Consider the following 14706-nt stretch of genomic DNA (forward strand, 5'->3'; position numbering starts at 1 on the left):
TTATGAAATTAGGTGCAGTATCTTAATTTGATTGTTTTCTGATATGAAGGTCTATGTATTTCATCCATAAATCTGACATGTTCAAATTGACAGCATTAACAGTTTTACAAAAGAGAGATTTACTGTCCAATGAAAAAGGCAGATTGTTTCTTATCACCTTGCTGAGTAGTGTTTTTATGTCTTTATAGGCTGATACTTATGTATCTGAAAAAATAATTAATCATAAGCTTTTATAATTTATTCAGATGTTATCTGTGTGGCTCTATTTAAACATTATGAAATATAAACTTTAATACAGATTGGCCAGTCCAGCTGAAGTATGTTCTTGCAAGTTAGGAAATAAGGCATTTTGTTTTCAGATATGGTAAATTCCATCTGTATCAATCTAATGAATACAATTGTACGTTTACACTTCAGTCATGTGTTTAAAATTAATGTTTGTTCTTTTTTAATTAGTCAGGATGACTTCTATAAATAATCTAGATACCGCCTGTGTCACACGTAAATCTCTCTTGTGGTTGGCAGCTTTGCCTTGAAATACTTCACCCATTTTGTATTTCCAAGAGGTTTTGGTTGGGTCTGTGGCAGTTTTTATTTCAATATGCAGCACTTTGTATGTTAATCTTTCTACTTTATGACAGTTATGAGTTTTAATGGGTGTCTGGATTATAGGAAATGTCTGTCTTTATACTCCCCTGAGGGTGATTTGTTTGATTGCCACCTCAATCTTGGAATGTGGCCTTGGATTTTTAAGCAGCCTGGTCTGTCTCAGTTCAAATTGCAAAATTTCCAGTCAGTTGAAAGTTGAAGAATCATATTTTCAAAAATAAGCAGGCATAGCCTCAAAACAGTAGGCATAATGGGCTGAATAGCCTCCTGTGTTGTACAATTCTATGATAAACATTTAATATCAAACTCTACTGCTTGTGAGAAGATCCAACTCGATTAGAGTATACATCAGTTATTAACTTGTGGAGTTCTGTCAGTAGAATTTGATTATGTGAATGATAAATATATATTGAGACCATTCCCATTCTGAAACAGTGCACGAGTTATCCATGACTAGGATGCATGTCAAGTGCTAATATCGGCGCTGGTATGTACGCCTCAATATGTGAACCTTGGCTCGAGAAATAGAGCAAAAATGACTGTTGTAATAAGGAGGCCTAGCAATGATGACAGTCCCTTACCATGAAATTAATTAGATTTAAAACTCAACTCATGCATTATCATTCTACACATGATCTGAACACCACCAACCTTTGCAACCTCCTCCAGTCCTTGGTTCCAGCCTCTGCTCTTTGTTCATTACGATGGAAAGGTTAGAACATAAGAACTAGGAGCAGGAGTAGGCAATTCAGCCCCTCGAGCCTGCCCTGCCATTCAATACGATCATGGCTGATCTCATTTCGGCCTCAACTCCAATTTCCCGCCCTCTCCCCATAACCTTTCAACCCGTTACTAATTAAAAATCTGCCTATCTCCTCCTTAAATTTATTCAGCGTCCCGGCATCCACTGCACTCTGAGGTAGTGAATTCCACAGATTCACGACCCTTTGAGAAAAGTAATTTCTCCTCATCTCTGATTTAAATCTATCACCCCTTAGCCTAAAACTATGGCCTCTCGTTCTAGAATGCCCCACAAGGGGAAACATCCACTCTATGTCTATTTGTCTATCCCCTTTAGCATCTTAAATCCCTCAATTAGATCTCCTCTCATCCTTCTAAACTCTAGTGAGTATAGGCCTAAACTGCTCAATCTCTCCTCATAAGACAAGCCCCACATCTCTGGAATCAATCTAGTGAACTTCCTCTGAACTGCCTCCAATGCAACTACATCCTTCCTCAAGTAAGGGGACCAAAACTGTGCACAGCACTCCAGGTGCAGCCTCACCAATGCCTTGTACAGTTGCAACAACACTTCCCTATTTTTATACTCTATTCCTTTAGCAATAAATGCCAAAATTCCATTTGCCTTCCTTATTACCTGCTGTACCTGCAGACTAGCTTTCAGCGATTCATGCACGAGGACACCCAGATCCCTCTGCACTGAAGCATTCTGAAGTTTCTCTCCATTTAAATAATAAGTTGCCTTTTTATTCTGCCGACAAAAATGGATAACCTCACACTTATCCACGTTAAACTCCTCATCTGCCAAATTTTGGCCCATTTGTAAATTTCTTATTTCTTCATTGCAACTTACTTTCTCACCTATTTTGGTGTCATCTGCAAATTTAGCTATAGTACCTTCTATCCCCGAATCTAAATCATTAATATAGATTGTAAACAGTTGGGGCCCAAGGACCAAACCCTGTGGCACCCCACTAGTTACAGCTTGCCATCCAGAAAAAGACTCATTTATCCCGACTCTCTGCTTTCTGTTGATTGGCCAATTCTCTATCCAAGCTAATATATTACCCCTAACTCCGTGTGATCTTACCTTGTGTATTAATCTTTTGTGCTGCACCTTATCAAAGGCCTTCTGGAAGTCCAGATATACTACATCTACAGGATCCCCATTATCCACATTGCTTGTCACATCTTCAAAAAACTCTAGCAAATTAGTGAAACACGATTTACTCTTCATAAAACCATGCTGACTCTGATGGTTGCATTTTGAATTTCCAAATGCACCATTACCACTTCCTTAATAATGGATTCCAACAATTTCCCAATGACAGACGTTAAACTAACTGGCCTATAGTTTCCTACTTTCTGCCTCCCCCCGCTTTTTGAATAAGGGCGATATATATTAGCATTTTTCCAATCCACTGGAACCTTTCCAGAATCCAGGGAATTTTGGAATATTATAGCCAATGCAACCAGTATCTCTGCTGCTACTTCCTTTAAGACCCTGGGATGTAGGCCATCAGGCCCTGGGGACTTGTCATCCTTTAATCCCAATAGTTTGCTCAGTACTTTTTCTCTAGTGATGGTGATTGTTCTAAGTTCCTCCTTCTCTATACCCTCTGCACTACCTGTTACTATTGGTATGATACTAGTGTCCTCCACCGTGAAAACTGAGGCAAAATATTGATTAAGCATCTCTGCCATTTCTGCGTTCCCAACTATTAACTCCCCAGCCTCATCCTCCAAGGGACCAACATTCACTTTAGCTACTCTCTTTCCTTTTATATACTTGTAGAAGGTTTTGCTATCAGTTTTTACATTTTGTACTAGTTTTCTTTAATAATGTACCTTTGCTCTTTTTATTATTTTTTAGTAACCCTTTGTTGATCTTTAAAAGTTTCCCAATCTTCCAGCCTCCCACTGGCCTTTGCAATTTTGTATGCTTTACTTTTTGCCTTTAGGTTATCTTTAACTTCCTTGCTTAGCCATGGTTGCTTTTTCCCCCTCTTACCAGCTTTCTTCCTCTTTGGAATATATTTTACTTGGGAGGAATTGAATATCTCCTTAAATATGTGCCACTGTTCATCAACTGTCCTACCTTGTAGTCTTCCTGCCCAGTCCACTAGGGCCAAATCTGCCCTCATGCCTATGTAGTTACCTTTGTTTAACTCCAGAACACTAGTGTGGGACTCAAGTTTCTCGTTCTCAAATTGAACTTGAAATTCTAGCATGCTATGATCACTCTTCCCTAGAGGATCCTTTACTATGAGATCATTAATTAATCCTCTCATTACACAAAACCAAATCCAGAATAGCCTGCTCCCTGGTTGGTTCCACAACATATTGCTCCAAGAAACAATTTCTAATACACTCTATTAACTCTCCCTCCAGGCTGCCCTTGCCTATTTGATTAGTCCAGTCTATATGCATATTAAAATCACCCATGATTATTGCCGTTAGAAGAAGATTAGATAGTGGGACCCAGAGTTATGAGGGTCATGATAATATAAGTTGAGGAAACTATTTTAATTGGTCATTGAGTAAGTAGTTTGTATAGCATATATTTAAAATTCTCAACATAAGAACGAAGACAATGGTTGGGAGAACCTTTCTAATCCAGAGGGTTGTTTGGACATAGAATATTAGAAGGATGGGAGCAGCACACATAAAAAGAAATTTGATAGAATTTTGGAAAAGAAAATGTTAAAAGGGCACAGAAACGAGTAGGGGATTGGAGCACGTGTAGGGGATTGGAGCACGTGTAGGGGATTGGAGCACGTGTAGGGGATTGGAGCACGTGTAGGAGATTGGAGCACATTGGCTCGAGGGCCAAAGGCCTCCTCCTAACTTGTAAGACTGTGAGGAAGGAGCAACTGGTCTTGCACATCTTCACTACATCCAATCTCATCTTGACTCTTCATTGTGATCTGTTCAATTTTGGATGTAACAGGGATCCTATCTCACATGCAGTTGTACATGGAAGTGAAACCTACATTAGCTACTTTCTGCACAAGAGGTAAATCATTGCTGAATTTAAAAAAAAGATGCATTCTATAATATGGTGCTTTTATTTTCAAAAGTGATCTTGTTAAATGAAGTGTAGTGCAAAGTCAGACCTACTGAATAATGATGATGTCATTAAGTCTTGCAAGTCACATCTTTGTTCTACTGAAACATAATATCTGAAAGCGCCCATGTATTGCTAAACCAAACTGGAGAGTCCTGCAGGTCTGGCTTGACATGTGTAACCAGAAAGTCGCAGTTATCCACGGAGTTGATTCAAGCCTCATACCTGACTGGTGAATGTAGCTTCAGTTTACTTGAAGCTTTAACTGTACAGTTAGCACCCTTAAGGTTATTTTTTGTTCTCCCTGTTTATGCATCATTCCTTGACTAGAATAGCCATGTTACCTTCTATCATAGATTCATAGACAATAAACCAGAGAGAGAGACCATTCAGCACATCATATCTCTGGGGTGATTTCTATGGTGATAGTTCCTTAAATGGAGCTATCTATTCTAATCCCAATTCTCTGCTCTTCTCCCATATCATGTAATATTCTTTCTTGTGAAATACTGTTGGAAATAAATGCAATGTCCTGGCTGGAATCCACTTTCAGTTGATTCCCCTTGGCTACTATTTGTTGGCAGGTAATTTGACTCGAGATTGGAAATTGACATTGTTGTAAACTATGGGCAATAAGCTATGTCCTAACATCAGTCCAACAACAGCCTCATCCACAAGCTCCATTAAACCATAATTCTGATTAACTTATTGGCAAGATACATTGATTCAAGTATCTCCATTTTGCGTGTTATTGAGGGAGGGTGAGTGTATAGTTAGTTTTAAACTGGGGACTGATTGATTCTGTCATTGTTCTAGATCCCTGTGGCACACTGTCTTGGAGTTCCTGCACAGTACAAGAAGAAATTTTGCGCTGTATGTAGAAGGCAATTGGAAGAGAGTCCTGCAACACGATGTGAAGGTACAGAAATAATTCAGAATGATGAATAATTCATCTGAAATAAAATATACTGAAACAATAGTTTGTAAAATGATGGATGTGCATTTTGTCTCAGGCAATAAAATATTAAAGGACCATTAGATATGCTGACAAATGATAATTTCTGTTTTATTATTGTGATGATTGTCAGTGGCAGACCCATGGATTAGCACTCAATAAATAACAATACTTTGAATTGAAGTGAACTTTACTGCAGTTCCACAGCAACTTACAAAAAGTGACACATTGCACCTTGTCTTCACCACAAAGAGATGTAAATAATATGTCATACTATCTCTACTCTGAATGATATGACCTGTGAAGTGCTATAAGTGAACGATTAATTTATTTGTGAGATGTTTTTCTCCCTTTTAACGTGATATGTCTCTGTGTCATTCACTTTCCCTGGTCAATAATTCTCTACCCCAGAGGGCTGTGAAAGCACAGTCATTGAGTATGTTCAAGACAGGGATCGATGAATTTCTAAATACTAATGAGATCAAGGGATATGGGGTTAGTGCGGGAAAATGGTGTTGAGGTAGATGATCAGCCATGATCTAGTTTAATGGCAGAGCAAGAGCGAGGAGTTGAATGGTCTAGTCCCGCTCCTATGTTTGTAAGAAAGTGATCTAGAAATACAATCCAGGAAATTAGCCTATGCTGCCATAGCTGACTGTTGAGAGCCAGGAAAAGTAAAGTCAGTAGACTTATCATTAAAATATAGAGGCATGTGGAATTGGTCAAGATTGCAACAGCACCTAAACTCCTCTGTTTCTTATAGTTCCTTGGAAAGATCTCATAGGCTACGTCAAGAGGACTTTCTTAGTCAAGTCAGTCTTAAATATCTGTTTAAGATTTATTTCTTCATATGGGATAAGTTATTTAATTTATTCTACCTCTTAAAATTTATACATAAGATTAAATATTTAATTCTGGAGCGTGAAAAGCAAATAGCTTATATTAAATTGAATGCAATTGTAGTTCCAGAGTGGGAGTGAGAATCTAAACAGACTCTAATTGCACCGCCCCAACTGTGAGCCATACTCTCATTGGGTGAGATTCCACCCAGAATCACAGCCCTTCTCAATTTGCTGTTATAGTTCAAGGTTTAGTACAAGCCTCATTTCACAATAGCATTTAAGTCGCTCTGGGGAGTCCATCAAAATTTCCAGATTTTCTAGAGTTTGTTCAAGCCAATTTTCTACAGCAGTACGTTTCAGGTCCAACGAGAAAGGAGGCACTGCTAGACCCAGTTCTTGGGGATGAGGTAGGTCTAGTGGATCAAGTGTCAGGAGAAGAACATTGAGGAGACAGTGATCATTGATTCATAAAGTTTAGGTGGACTATGGAAAAGAACAATCCAGAGTAAGAATAATTAATTGGGGAAACTTCAGCCGGGTAAGAATGGATCTGGAATGAATAAATTGGAATCAAAGGTTAGCAGGAAAATGGTAGCTGAACAATGGACTACCTTCAAAGAGGAGGTAATTCGAGTACTGTCAAGGTATGTTCCTTCAAAAGGGAAAGTTAGGGTAAATAAAGCCAGAGCTCCCTGGATGACAAAAGAAATAGAAATTAAGATTAGGAAGAAATTGTGTGTTTATGACTGATGTCAGGTAGAAAATACAACTGAGAACCAGGCTGAATATAGAAGGTTCAGAGGACAAGTGAAAAAACAAATAAAAGAAGCAAAGGGGTATGAAAAGAGACTGACAGCTAACATAAAAGGGAATCTCAAAGCCTGTTATAGGCATCTAAGTAGTAAAAGGGTGGTAAAAGGAGGAGTGAGGCTGATCAAGGACTAAGAAGGGGATTTGAGCAAGGAGGCAGAGGGCACGGTGGAGGTATTAAATGAATATTTTGCATCTGTCTTTACCAAGGAAGAAGGTGCTTCCCAGGACTAAGTGAAAGACACTGAAAGGATTTAAAATCAATACGGAGGAGGTAAGGGAGGTAATATATACTTAAAGTGGATAAGATATCAGGACTGGATGAGATGCGTCCAAGGAGACTGAGGGAAGTGAGAGTGGAAATTGCAGAGGCGCTGGTCATAACTTTTCAGTCTCCCTTAGACTCGGGGGTGGTGCCAGAGGACTGGAGAATTGCAAATGTTACACCCTTGTTCAAAAAAGGGGTAAAGATAAGCCCAGCAACTACAGGCCAGTTCATTTAACTTTGAAACTTTTAGAATCAGTAATTAGGGACAAAATGAATAGTCACATGGACAAATACAGATTAATTAAAGAAAGCCAGCATGGATTTCTTAAGGGAAAATCATGTTTGACTAACTTGGAATTTTTTGAAGAAATACAGAGAGGGTTCATGAGGGCAATGCAGTTGGTGTGGTGTACATGAACTTCCAAAAGGTGTTTGACAAAATTATGAGCAAAGTAATAGTTTATAGAATAAAAGGGAAGGTAGCAACATGGATATGGAATTATCAAGTGACAGGAAACAAAGAGTAGTGGTTAATGGATGTTTTTCAGACTGGAGGAAAGTTTGTAGTGGAGTTCCCCAGGGATCAGTGTTGGAACCTTTGCTTTTGACCCGACAAGTGTGAACAGCCTTTTATTGTTTTGATTATACTGTTTCTTTGGGGAGAAAATGACCCCCAACTTTAGTGTTGCTCACATCTCTGCCAATGTTTCTATTGTGCCATACAAATATTACACCAACCTTTGCAACACAGCATGTAATTGTGAGACACGGGGTGGGACACTGGGTGACTGGCTGAGGTGTTAGGCATGTTCTAATCCACACTAAAGCATTAGTCAAAGGTAGACTTGATGCCATTGTTGAAGCTCTTTGCTGTTAGTCAGTGTGTGGCTGTCCCCGGAGTGCTTGCTGCTGACTCTGTGTGCCAAAGATGGATCAGTGTTCTTCTTGACAACCATGCCTACACTTGCCTTTAACACAGAGAGTCACCAAGAATATAGAGAGATTTACTTTTAAATAAATATGTTTTTCATGCTAGAGGTGAGCATTCAATGTGGAATTAATATTGAAAGACTTGCATTGAGTGTTTGGTAGTGAACACTTGATATTTATATAGCAAGGTCATTCTCTTCTTAGATAACCGATGAAACTGAGGGACTTTGCTTTTCATGTGCTAACTTCCACCACCCACGCTTTGTGAAACCAGTTCAGCTCAGCCTTGGGCTGTTGAATGTAAGTTGTGCAATGTGTGTGAACGCACTATGCTATTATTTAGCAAGTTGCAGCTTGCCAGATAAGCTCACAGGCTGAGAATTACCTTGCCATTGTTAAGGCCTTGGTACAATGTTCCATATTCCTAAGAACAATTGTTTTTTGTTCATTCCCATTTTTAAAAACATTTTCAACAGCATAATTTATTTGCACAGTGTTAGAAAATAAATGGATGAGTGAGGCTAACAAACTTGCTTTCAGTCTAAACTCAGACTGGGGGACTTGTGGGAAATTGTATGTTGCTCTAATTTTTCTGATGTGCTTCTAAAGGCTAGTAGTTGTGTTTACTGATGGTCACTACCTGTTTATATCTAAATTCATTCACAAAGATTAGATGCAGGCTATCAGGAGTGAAATTGGAAAACAATTTTTCACACAAAGGATAGTGGAGTGGGGGTTTGATGGTGCAAGAGTGGGGAAGAACAGGATGGAATGGGCTGGGGCAGGTTGCAGTAGCATGAAGACTGATAGAGAAAGGCTGAGGTTGGTGGTGGGGGAGCAGAATGGGGAAGTTTGGGGTAGGGTACGAATAGACTTCCTTATGTAGCTCCAAGTTCTTCACCCATGCTGTTGAATGGCCAGAACTACATTTTTGCATGTCTTGCACAAGAGTTGTCTGATAAACCCCAGTTTACCACCATGACTAAGGGTGTTTTAGTGATAAGTCATTTTCTTTGTTTTAAAATTTGATAAACCAGTAAAGCAAAAAAGAAAGTGATGCTCATCACTGATACTCATTTAACTGTGCTCTGTGTGGGTTTTAATGGGATACCAGATTTACACCAATTCCACCACACAGCTAGACAAAGCAAGTTTAAATACAAATTTTTGACTCTGTAGAAATACTGCAGTGGAATCCATGTTCTATTCATGTGGTGAATCATGCTCACTGTCTACCTGTCTTGTTGCACTAGGGCCTATATGCAATATTTCTCATGAATTGTTTGCAGATACATAAGAAACTACCATCATAATTTTGAAGTAAAAACAGAAAATGCTGGAAATACTCAGCAGGTCTGGCAGCGTCTGTGGAGAGAGAAAAACAGAGTTAACATTTCGAGAGAATGACCCTTCTTCAGAAGATGTCAGACCTGCTGAGTTTCTCCAGCATTTTCTGTTTTAATTTCATGTTTCCAGCATCTGCAATATTTTGCTTTTATCATAATTTTGAAGTTTACTCTCAGCCATAGGTGCAATTTGGAAACAAAATGCTGATTTGGTGCACTTAGCATAACTGCACTTGGCTTTTTATAACTGCTGGGCTGACATACTTGCAGTCAAACTGGGTAACCAGTAGCAGAAGTAAACTCGTTTGGATGAATGTGTGTCTATCAATTAGAAGGATTAAACATCATCCCTGGACAAGTAAGTTAGCATTGCTTGAGTTTGACTGCAAAAACAATTTGCTTTTTTTCCTCGATGTCTGTGGATAATAACTCAGTGAAAATTCATAACCCATCGTAATGTTGCAAGTAGTACACTGTGTTTAAAATGGAATTGCAGTAAGCAGGAGAATCTATTAGTTACAGCACTGACAGTAAGAAAGTAGTTGGGTTTTAATTGGCTGCAAATGTTGTCTATTTAGACCTGTGGAAGATTATGTTTGTTGTGTTAGTACTAATCACAGAACAAGAGGATCACAGAACCTTAACGGCACAGAAGGAGGCCATTCGGCCCATCGTGTCCGCACTGGTTTTCCAAATGTGCATTATGACCTAGTGCCATTGTCCTGCCTTTTCCCTGTACCCCTGTACATTGTTTCTATTCAAATAATCATCTAATGTCCTTTCGAATGCCTCGATTGAACCTGCCTCCACCACACTTTGAGGCAGTACATTCCAGACCCGAACCACTCGCTGTGTGAATAAGTTTCTTCTCACGTCACATTTGCTTCTTTTGTAAATCACTTTAACTCTGTGCCCTCTCGTTCTTGATCTTTTTACGAGTGGGAACAGCTTCTCCCTATCTACTCTGTCCAGCCCCCTCATGATTTTGAACATCTCTATCAAATCTCCTCTCAGCCGCCTTTCTCTGATGAGAACAGTCCCAACCTCTTCAATCTATCCTCATAGCTGAAGTTTCTCATCCCTGGAACCATTCTTGTAAACCTCTTCTGCACTCTCTCCAATGTGTTCACATCCTTCCTATAATATGGTGCCCAGAACTGTACACAATAATCCAGCTGAGGTCTAATGAGTGTCTTATATAAATTCAGCATAACCTCCCTGCTCTTGTACTCTATTCCCCTATTAATAAAGCCCAGGATGCTATATGCTTTATTAACTGCTCTCTCCACCTGTCCTGCCACCTTCAATGATCTGTGCACACATACACCCAAGTCTTTCTGCTCCTGCACCCCCTTCAAAATTTCACCCCTTATTTTATATTGCCGGTCCATTTCTTCCTACCAAAATACATCACCTCACACTTCTCCACATTGAACTTCATCTGCCACCTATCTGCCCACTCCACCAGCTTGTCTATGTCCTCTTGAAGTTCCACACCATCCTCCTCACAGTTCACAATACTCCCAAGCTTCGTATCATCCACAAACTTTCAAATTGTCCCCTGCACACCAAGATCTAGAACATTAATATATATCAGGAAAAGCGAGGGTCCCAATATTGACCCCTGGGGAACTCCACTACAAACCTTCCTCCAGCCTGAAAAATATCCACTGACCATCACTCTCTGCTTCCTATTTTTCAGCCAATTTTGTCTCCACGTTGCTACTGTCCCTTTTATTCCATGAGCAATAACTTTTCTCACAAATCAGTTGTGTGGCACTGTGTCAAATGCTTTTTCAAAGTCCATGTACACCACATCAACAGCATTACCCTCATTGACCTTTTCTGTTACCTCTTCAAAAAACTCCAGCAAGTTAGTTCAACACAATTTCCCCTTTAGAAATCTATGGTGGCTCTTCCTTATCAACCTATATTTTTCCATGTGACTACAAATTCTATCCCAAATAATTGTTTCTAGAATCTTTCCCACCACTGAAGTTAAACTGACTGGTCTGTAATTGCTGGGCTTATTTTTTGAACTAGGGTGTCATTTTTGTAATTCTCCAGTCCTCTGGCACCATCCCTGAGTCTAGGGAAGACTGAAAGATTATGGCCGGGACCCCTGCAATTTCTACTCTCACATCCTTCAATATCCTTGGATGCATCTCATCCGGTCCTGGTGCCTTGTCAACTTTAAGTACCGACAGTCTATTCAACACTTCCTCCTTGTCAATTTTGAGCCCTTCTAGTGACAGTTTCCTCGTCTGTCACCATGTCCTGGGTTGTATCTACCTCCTTGCAAAGTATTCATTTAATACCTCAGCCATGGCCCCTTCATCCATGTGTAAATTCCCTTTTAGGTCCTTAATCGGCCCAACTCCTTCTTTTACCACCGTTTTACTATTTATATGCCTATAGAAGACTTTGAGATTCCCCTTTATATTGGCTGCCAGTCTTTTCTCATAATCCCTCTTTGCTTCTCTAATATGCTTTTTCACCTCCCCTCTGAACCTTCTGTATTCCTCTTGGTCCTCAATTGTATTTTCTAGCTCACACCTGTCATAAATGCACTTTTTCTTCGTCATCTTAATTTCAATCTCCTTTTTCATCTATGGAACTCTGGATTTGTTAGTCCTACCTTTCCCTCTCGATGGGATATACCTTGACTGTGCCTGAACCAATTCTTTTTTGAAGGGAGCCCATTGTTCAGTTACAGTTTTTCCTGTTAATCTTTCACTCCAGTCTATCTGGCCCAGCTCTGCTCTTGCCCCATCGTAGTCTGTTCTTGTCCAGTTAATTATTTTTACTCTGGATTGCCTATCGTCCTTTTCTATCATTATCCTAAAATGTATAATACAGTGATCACTGTCTCCTAAATGTTCCTCCACTGACACTTGATCTACTTGGCCCACCTCATTTCCAAGAACCAGGTCTAACAGTGCATCTTTTTTAGTTGGATTGGACACATACTGCTGTAGAAAATTCTCCTGAACACAATCTCGGAACTTTTGCCCCTCTTCGCCCTTTACACTACCACTGTCCCAGTCTACATTCGGGTAATTAAAGTCCCCTATTATAACTGCCCTATAATGCCACCATCTCTTTGTAATTTCCCTGCAGATTTGTTCTTCTACATCCTTCTCACTATTTGCCGGTCTATAGACTACACCGAGCAACGTAATTGCACCCTTTTTGTCCCTTAGCTCGAGCTAAATTGATTCTGTCCTTGAACCCTCTGGGACATCCTCTTTCTCCAGCACTGCAATGCTCTCCTTAACCCCTTCTCCTTTCCTTCCTTTCTTATCTTTCCTGAACACCTTGCACCCTAACGATTATAATTATAACAGAGAATGCATCCAGTTTTAGTTGTGAGCTGGCATAACCTTTTTGTGATTAATGGTGCCTTTCTGATTTGACAGTGTGTGAGCTACACGTCCATGTTGACTGTGGCCCTTTTGCCTGCAGTGACTGTCGGCGATGCCATCAAGACGGGCATTATGATCGGGTAAGTGCCGGTGGGAGGGAGTAATAAGTGACATTCCAAGCAGCAATTCTGCCAATGTTATAATCAGACAAAACTCAAACATTGCTCATTTATATATATACTAAGCACTATTGGCCTAGATGTATCATGGTAGCAGTTATCATCATATTAGCAATGTGAAATCTTTCCAAATAATAAAGACTGACTAATGATGTGAAAACTTAGTATTAGTCAAATTATACATCAAATTTGATGTGCAGCAGTCACTCAAATAAAATAGGAATAAAGAATTTTGTAAACCAGGAGAAGTAAAAGAATAGCTAAAGAAAGAGTACACTGATCAAAGAGCAAATAGGAAACATCTTATGCAGGATGAGGGAATGCTCGAGTTACTAAACATATATATGTTGCCTTAGACTTCGTAATAGAGTGTGGCATTGGAAATGCGAGGGTGCAAGAGGAGTAAGTACTGAAATTAGGGTAGCTATATATAAGGGTTTGAGAACTGAAAATATTGATTCACTCAGTGTGAAAGGCACTGATCCTGATAACCTCTCCAACATCGTTGGAGATGGAAGTTGTACCAGAGGCATGGAATATTGCCAATTTACCACCTCTGTTCAGAACAAAGAAAGTCTGGAGAGAGATGCAGTGGTTGCTGTCGAGGTTCATCCCGAGCAGTTCTGTGACACAGGACTCTGTGCTCTACGGGCTGTTCCCAGGGACACACACCGAGACAAACATCGACTGCAGCTGGAGGATCATCAACTCGGTGAAAGACGCGCTTTGGTCTGCCCGAAACTTGTTGGTCTTCCAGCACAAAGAGTTGTCCCCGACCGATTGTTGCGGACTGGCACAATCCAAAGTCCAGGACTACGTGCTGAGGGACGCACTAAAGCTTGGGGCAGCTGCCGCAAAGGCGCAATGGGGAAGGGTCGCTGTCTAAGACCTTTCTACCACAGCGCACCGAGAGACTGGGAACTGTTTAGAGCCCCTCGGGCTGTACAGATCAAAACGAAAGGCTGTAAATGATTGTAATATTGTTTGTACTGATGCACCTGGTGATACATTTTGTAAAAGTTTAACCTGGATTGTACCCTTGTAATGTTGTTTTTGAAATGGTTTTGAATGTGATTGAAGATTTTTTATGAATAAAGTATATTTTTACAATAAAAAAAAAACCTCTGTTCAGAACAGGATAAATCAGGTAACTAAATAATCCCTTAGCATTAGTCAGGAAACTAGACTGATCAGCCTACCATTGATCAGGTAACTAGACTGATCAGCCTACCATTGATCAGGTAACTAGACTGATCAGCCTACCATTGATCAGGTAACTAGACTGATCAGCCTACCATTGATCAGGTAACTAGACTGATCAGCCTACCATTGATCAGGTAACTAGACTGATCAGCCTACCATTGATCAGGTAACTAGACTGATCAGCCTACCATTGATCAGGTAACTAGACTGATCAGCCTACCATTGATCAGGTAACTAGACCAACCAGCAATGGCTGAGCTCCTGGTGGTCAATATATGGGATAAAATGGCCACTCACTGAGAAAGACATGGTTTTTTAAAAAATTCATTCATGGGATGTGGGCTTCACTGGCTGGACCAGCAATTATTGCCCATCCCTAACTGCCCTTGGG

At 40.0% G+C, this 14706-nt stretch overlaps 1 protein-coding gene across 1 annotated transcript in view; it reads left to right on the plus strand.

Annotated features, from left to right (window-relative positions):
- The window catches only part of dgkq (diacylglycerol kinase theta), a 153568-nt gene that overhangs the window by 17540 nt on the left and 121322 nt on the right, over positions 1-14706 (plus strand). The window contains exons 2-3 of the mRNA XM_078563460.1: positions 5234-5336; positions 12988-13073. Of these exons, the coding sequence (XP_078419586.1) occupies positions 5234-5336; positions 12988-13073 (189 nt within the window). The remainder of the gene's footprint in view (positions 1-5233; positions 5337-12987; positions 13074-14706) is intronic.

The sequence above is a fragment of the Cetorhinus maximus genome, chromosome 1 (assembly GCF_964194155.1).
Source record: "Cetorhinus maximus chromosome 1, sCetMax3.hap1.1, whole genome shotgun sequence".
Taxonomy (NCBI): Eukaryota; Metazoa; Chordata; class Chondrichthyes; order Lamniformes; family Cetorhinidae; genus Cetorhinus; species Cetorhinus maximus.